We start from the raw sequence: 7,707 nt of genomic DNA, 5'->3' as shown, positions 1-7,707 counted from the left end.
CAGTACAAAGAGAATGCAAAGTGCTTTACATGATTCAAATAGAGGAAGATAAAACAGAATCAAAGCAGGTAGGAAAAAAAAAAAAAAAATAAAATAAAAAATGCAGAAACAAAAAAGAATATTAAAAACAGTTGGACTAAAGAAAATATGTTTTAGTTTAACTAACTGTTTAACTAGAACAGGCGAAGGCAATCCTAAACAAATGTGTTTTTAGTATAAGTTTTTAGTATAAGTGAGTGCGTTCAATTTTTCAGTGATTATAATGATAATAATTACTGTTCAGATATATGACTTCTGATCTGTAATTTTTTTTTTTATATCTAACAAAAACTTAAAATAAAAACAGAGATCCAGTTAATCTTTAAGTACGTGTCTCCATCTTTGTATTTTCACGTCTTTCTCTGCTGCTTGTAGCAACATCTAGCCTTTGCCATAAAAGTTAGTATTACTTTTAGTTCAAATGTATCTTTTGCATTATATATATATATGGGAAGAATGTAGGACAATGCATCAAACAGTGACAGTAGACACAAACTGACAGATGACAAGGGAACTGTTAAATCAACCATTAATAAAACCATCTTCTCTTTTCTTCTGTTCACCTCACAGCTGTCCTCCAGTCACCTGAGCAGCTCATCCCACCTCGGCGTGTCAGTGCCCTCCATCCCAGACTATGTCTACTCCCAGCTGTCCCCTCCCACGATTGTATCACCAGAGGGCAAGAAGATCCAGCAGGACATCTGCGCCATGTCAGCACGAGGTCAGGCATTAACACAGAACAAAATAAAAAAAAGCTATCTTCAGTTTTTAATGGTATTAACAAGCTAGAAGGTAGAGGTGGATCTATTTAAAGCTCAACGTGTTTCTCTAATCTTTGATTTATTCTCCTTTGCACCTTTCATCACCAGTGCTTTCTTCTCTGAAGTTGGTGCATGAAACTCTGTCCCTGGAGAGGCAAAAGTTGCTAGAAGCTTGGGAAGCCAACAACCTCCATCAGTCTAACACATTAGCTGTGGTATAAATTCATTGCCTACTGTTATTTTCACACTTCAGTTGTTTCTGAGAGCCATTCTTAGTGTTTCTTCTTTATCTCCATCTTTCATCAGCCTGCACCAACAAATCGGCCTCCTTCGGTAACAGATTCAGTTGCAGAGTATTTTGATGCTAGCGACGACGTCCTCGGTGGTAGTTCCTCTGAAGTGTCTTATGAATCCGGACTTAGTGATGGAAGCACCAGTAATTCAGAACCAGAGGAGGGACATGGTCAGTAATGCATTTTACTAAAGTTACATTCATAATTAACTTTAACCTTTAAACCACAAAACAGTGGTGATTTAGTAAATCAGAGGCAAACAGACTTTTCTCACAGTTTTTCTGAAAACATTTTGACTCTTTTTCAGTCTTTGTCAATTCGACCGTCTTCTGAGATTGATCTCCATTATAAAAAATATTTAATGCAATAAGCCCCGCCTAATAAAATCTTATTGGCTAGAAATTCTGCTTCCATTTATTTTTGTTGTTTCTAATTTTTTGCAAAAATAACTAAAATTTTATTGAATTTTATTTAAAATATTGGATAGAATGATTTTACAAGGATAATGTATAGTAGAAACATGGATAAAGGAATAAAAATGTGGAAAATCATCTTATTTGCTCATCCTGTCTTAGGTCTGGGCACCGGTGTCAGTAGTTTTAAAGGATAGATCAAAACACAAAAAATAACACATCACCATCAGAAGGCAATGCGGGTGAAATTTCTTGCCGAAGGACACAGTGACACTGAAAGCCAAAACGGGCTGGAATGGACAACACTGTCGTCCCCCAAAAAGGACCCATTCGGACTTTTACTCTAAAAATGCTTTTCTGCTTGTATCAGTTAAAAATAAGCTGTATTATAGCTGAAAAGGGACAGCAAAATAAGTAAGATTTAGAGATACCCATAATTACATATTTATAGCATTTATAGCATATCTTATATTAAACTATAAAAGAAATATAGTATGTGCAGGTAAACACTTTAATTAAGAGCAGGCCACTTTTACCCTCTGACAAGTTCAATATGACTTTGCAAGATTTTATGAAATTTAGCCGCATCAAGTAGCCAATTTTATTGAGAGGTAACTTACATAAAGTTTTGTTTCCATTGTTTGCATTGATAGATTGGTCATTTTTGTAAAAAAAAAAAAAAAAAAATCAATGGCAATGGCAATCCCTAGATTAAACAAAAATAATAATAAAACCACAAGTGTTTATTAAGTGCCATAAATGCCTGTCTAGTTTGGTAAATTAATTTAAATAGCTATATGCTACATTTCTAGAAACTCAATTAGGTAACTGAACTGATTTTCTGAAAATCCTTCATCATTGCACTTAACTCCTATAAAAAATATGCTAAAAGCTAATTTTTTTATTATACTAAACAACATAGCATTTTGATGGAATTCTGCTAATTAGAGGTTGGGTCCATTAAGCCTCTGCATTAGATCTGTTTGTCAAAATAAAGGATATTATTTCAATCATCTACATTTCTTATTTTTGTGCAGTTTTGTTCTTTAACATCCCATATTCAATAATAAACATTGAAAATTCTGCATCTATGGATTGTTTAAATGAAAACAATTAAAATGAAAACAATGTTTATCATGATTGTTTTTTTTTTAAATTTGATTTGAAAATGCAAGTATTCAAGATGACCAGAATTGCTGCAGAATATAACTTCATCTCCAAATTATTTTTTGCTCAATCACAACCATTATTGATAATAATTTCTCCTACTTGCAGCATTGACAACCCGAAAGTACCGTGCAAGCATTTCCAGGACTCCAAACAATGTTATTCCCAAGAGTTCTGGACGTCGAACAACCCTACCAGCTTATTGTCCTGACAACAGCCACGTCGGCCTCATGGCTATTCTCTACAACAACATAGGCAAGACTTGCATATCGATTTATTAAAGGAAAATAAATCCAGAAATCATATCTTATAGTCTTGAACCTTTTTTTCCGCAGGCAAAGACTTGGCCCGTGTGTCCATGCCGGCCGCTCTCAATGAGCCGATTAACCTGCTGCAGAGACTGTGTGAAGAGCTGGAGTACAGCGAGCTGCTGGACACGGCTAGCAACACACCAGACCCATACCAGAGGATGGTAAGACTGCTAATATGAAGGATATTTGTATGCAAGAACAAGTAAACCGGTGGCTGCTGCATTTGGAATGCAGATAACTTGTTTCTAATGTGAGTCCAGGATAATTCAAAGCATTCTTATTCAAACTAATTTTTCTTTGGATCTTTTTTAAATATATATTGATAAAACACAATATTTTCTCAAGATAATGGCAAAAACGTCAGTGATTTAGGAAAGAAATTATGCTATAAGGACATAGAGGCATAACTTGTAGAAGTAACGCTTTTGTTTATTTTAGATCCTTTTAGCCTAAACATCTAACAACATTAAGGTCCTTTTCTAGGTTTAGAACAAATAAAATAATCTTCGTCTGAAGAACTGCAGCCTTGGATTCCATTTTGTTGATATCATGACAATAAACTGTGGGTGCAAGAACAGAAACTTGAGGTATTTTCTAACCATGATGAGATCATGAAGTTACTCCAAGAAAATGAATTCAAAATATCTTCAGCTTAAAGTTGCATCTAGCTGCTTATATCTCAAGATAATGATGTAATGTAACTTCTATCATGTCAATATTAGCTCAGGAGCCTATATAGAGAAAATAACTGTCACGATTTGGTTTTAAGGTTTTTGTTAGGACCCAAAAGCAGAAGCTGAGAGGCAGGGGTGAGATCTTGGAAGCTTTAATGAAAAATCAGGCAGCAAAAACAGGAATCCAAAAATCCAACTTAAAAATGTAAATCAAAACAGAAATAAAAAAAAACCAACATAAGAATTGAACACTAACCAGGACCATGGAAAAATCAGGGGGGAAAGTCATGAGGAGCCAGGGTAGGATGAAATAAGATGAGGGACCAGCAAAGAGGGACTGCAGAGGGAGTGTATTTATGGCTGACTGAACAAAGGCAGGGCTAATGAGCTGATAGGGAGCAGGTGTGACTAGAGCTGAAGAGAAAAGAACACAAGGGGGCAACAGATGACAGACAGAAAAACCTAAGCAACTTAAACGAATCCAGACAGACCAATAAAGCTAGAAAACAAGGAAAAACCTGGCTAAACTTGAAACTGAAAACTTAAAGAAAAACAACAGAACCAAGATCGTTACAATAACATGATTAAAATGTTAAGAAAAAAAATGCTTGATATAAACGAATCAGTTTAATTCTTACTATAATTGAAAATGAGATAAAAAAAAAGCTGTTATCACAAATGAAACAAACACGGGAAAGGTTATCTTAAAGAAATCTGATGATAAAACTATTTTGACAGGAAAAATTCAAGTGTTTGCCCAAGATAAAAGGATTTTAAAAAACAAATGTTAATCAGACAAATTAACTTTATTTTTAAAACAAAACGTGATACAATTAAAAGATGCTAACACATCTCCCAGCTGATCAAATGTATTTCGTAATTCAAGTGATAAAACAGCATTTATGGCCCAGTTTTGAAGCTTTTAATGATTTAAGTAAAGTTTAAATTAATTGTTTTAATTTTCATATCTGTCTCTTGTGTTTCTGGTCATCTAGGTTTACATTGCTGCCTTTGCTATTTCCGGTTATTCCACTGCAACGTTCAGAAATCGCTATAAGCCCTTCAACCCAGTTCTGGGGGAAACCTTTGAGTGTATCAGAGAGGATCGAGGTTTCCGTTTCATCAGTGAGCAGGTACCTGATTTTATTATCTTCTATATCCATGTAATCCCTATAACTGGCTTATGTCGTAGATTGTAGAACTATCTTTAAGAGGCTAGGGAATACCACCAATATTGTAGAAGCTGAAGAGATTTCTAGTGAATATAATTCATTTAGCTCTATTCACTGCAGGAATCAGCTGTAAGCTATATATTAATCACTCCAGGAGCTGAACTTTAGTTTAAAAGGCAACATTAAAGTATGGCGTCATCTGCATAAAGGCGGACACTAGCCGTAGACATATTGTCCTAGAAAAAAAAATGAATAGAATGTGCCCTATGATTTAGCTTTAAATTTTTCCTTTCTAAATATTTCCCAAACTTACATGCATCTTTTTTATTTATTTATTGGTGGAATCATATCTGTGTTATTTGCACTTAAAGTTAGCTCAAAATATTTAACAATTTCTCAAAGTTCTACTTTTGTCTTTCTTTTTACTAAGAAGCATAATTTCACACAAAATTACAACACTAAAAGTAATACTGCAGATAAAAAAAGGATATTTACTGATGAGTGTTCTTCATGTTGCATAGGTCTGCCACCATCCACCCATCTCAGCCTGCCACGCCGAGTCAGAAAACTTCACATTTTGGCAAGGTCATACAGCTACGTGCACATATATATCTATATCTCTATATCTATATATATACCTTCAGTATATTAAGTACATGAAGTTTCACAATATCATTAGCATTTAGTAATATCTCTTTACAGACCAGCGATGGAAAAATAAATTCTGGGGGAAATCATTGGAGATTGTGCCAACAGGAATGGTCAATGTAACTTTGCCAAGGTAAACTATCATCTTATATGTTGTAAATTCACAGCTGATTTGTCAGAAAACAGAAACAGAAAACAACAGAAAATCCATTCAGACGCACTTTGTGTTTTGTAATGAGTTGTTTGGTTTGGACTCCTGACTTCTTAAAGTCTTTAAACATCTTAAAACATTTTCCAACATGGAGAAGACCGGCTTATTTAAACATTAAAGCTGTGGAACGACCAGAGGATGTAATTTATTTTTATGTTAGCTGAGATATCATTAGTTTAAAGTTGTGGTCCAACTGTTTTATTTCTTTTTACTATCTGCTTTTATCTTTATTTGCTTTCATTCTGGTTTTATTGTTCTTCTGTCTTATTGCTTAATTAATGTAAGGCACTTTGATTTATCCTTGAATTGAATTGTGCTATACAAATAAACTGGCTTTACCTTACGGAAACAGAAAATATTTCCCTCCTTCAATGTTGAGCCTATGCAAAAGCCCTTTTGGAGTTCAAGTTTTACCGATCAGGCCTTAAATAAAGCCTTTGTATGAAATTGCTTTATGCTTCAGGCTACCGGATACGGTGGGGTGTGCAAATATTAAAAATGTTTGAATAAGTACTTCTTCAAGTCCCTGGATTTGCATTATTTCCTGAAAGTGATGCATATGTGTGAATCAGCATTTCTTGTTTAGACCAGTGTAACACCTATGCATCAGCATTAAGCGCTAAATATAACCTCAGAAGTGATGCAGCCCAGGTAAAGAAGTGCGGAGTAAGTGGGAATTAGGTGTGCTAAAGGTGTTAGGAGATGAATCGTTCTTGGAAGAGATGAGTGTTAAACAGATTTTAGGAGCTAGAGCAGGACCTCATCGCTCTGAATTCAGTCCTGTAAATCAGTGGTTCCCAAAGTAGAGGTCATGACCTCTACTGAAGATCATATAATCTCCTGAAACAAAGTTACTTAAACACTAATTGTTGAAAGCATATTTTCTTCACAGCTCTGACAAAGAAAAAAAAAAGTTAAACTAGCTTTAGATAATTTCTCTTTCAGAGCTGTTTTTTTATTTAACAGGATATGATGGATATGAACATGGATATGAAAAATAAAAATGTTTACATTCTTTGATTCACAATTTCTGCCAAAAATACATTTCGTTTGGAACCTAAACTCTGAAAGTAGCATAACATATAACTTGGTGGTTACAATTGGTATTGCAAAATGAAACAGGATAGATAAATCTAGTCTAGAAAAGTTCTCAAAAAGACCACTTTGAAATATCAATGGAGAAGTCCTGCTGCTCTGAAGCAAACTATGAAGTGTTACAGAAAAAAAAAAAAAGTATTCATTCTTTAATTTATTTTAATGACTTTTTGCTTACAACAAACAAAAAACAGAAAAGATATATATAATTTGCATAATAAACGCTATAAAACTGTAATATCTTACCGTGTTTAGTGGTGATATTAAATAAATATCATTCTAGCATCATCTTTCTATACATGTTTGACATAATAGTATACACAACCTCATTTATGCTTTTATCTGTATTCGCATTGATTACTACAACAGTATCTTCACAGGTCTGCCAAAAAAATCCATCAGGCAGCAAAATGCTGTTCTGACTAAGACTAGAAATATAGAGCACATCAGTCGGGTTTTAAAGTCCTTAAACTGGCAACCTGTAGGTCAGAGAACAGACTTTAAAATACTTGTATTAGCAGAGGCGTGCACAGACATTTTGGGGGGCAGGTGCTCAGGAGGGGGGGAGGGCACTTTTTAGCGCACGTGTAACACTTAATTATAAAAAAAAACAAACGCATGTTGAATGAAATTTGACTTTTATTTGTAACATTCTCTAAACGTGAGTTTTCAATGGAAAAAAGTCACATCACCAACAGAACAGACTAAAGCGTACTTCTTTCATCTGGCTCATCTTCCTGTTTTCCCTCACCCATCTGCTCTCCCTCATCCATCTGCTCTCCCTCATCCTGGTCTTCTCCCTCATCCTGGTCTTTTTCTGTCTCTGTGTCTTCCCTGAACTCTTCCTCATCTCCTGTCCTGGTTGATGTTGATGGTATAGAGCTTCCCTGCTGTGACTGGCTACAATACAATGTAATAATAAC

General features: G+C 34.7%; 1 protein-coding gene across 1 annotated transcript in view; it reads left to right on the top strand.

Annotated features, from left to right (window-relative positions):
* osbpl7 (oxysterol binding protein like 7) overlaps positions 1-7,707 on the top strand; it is a 24,362-nt gene that overhangs the window by 9,040 nt on the left and 7,615 nt on the right. Inside the window, exons 11-18 of the mRNA XM_015389076.1 lie at positions 610-760; positions 909-1,015; positions 1,107-1,263; positions 2,782-2,928; positions 3,009-3,145; positions 4,654-4,791; positions 5,352-5,415; positions 5,533-5,611. Of these exons, the coding sequence (XP_015244562.1) occupies positions 610-760; positions 909-1,015; positions 1,107-1,263; positions 2,782-2,928; positions 3,009-3,145; positions 4,654-4,791; positions 5,352-5,415; positions 5,533-5,611 (980 nt within the window). The remainder of the gene's footprint in view (positions 1-609; positions 761-908; positions 1,016-1,106; positions 1,264-2,781; positions 2,929-3,008; positions 3,146-4,653; positions 4,792-5,351; positions 5,416-5,532; positions 5,612-7,707) is intronic.

Source organism: Cyprinodon variegatus, unplaced genomic scaffold, assembly GCF_000732505.1.
Source record: "Cyprinodon variegatus isolate N-32 unplaced genomic scaffold, C_variegatus-1.0 Scaffold447, whole genome shotgun sequence".
Taxonomy (NCBI): Eukaryota; Metazoa; Chordata; class Actinopteri; order Cyprinodontiformes; family Cyprinodontidae; genus Cyprinodon; species Cyprinodon variegatus.
Note: the sequence above shows the minus strand (reverse complement) of the source record. Positions and strands in the feature narration are given on the sequence as shown.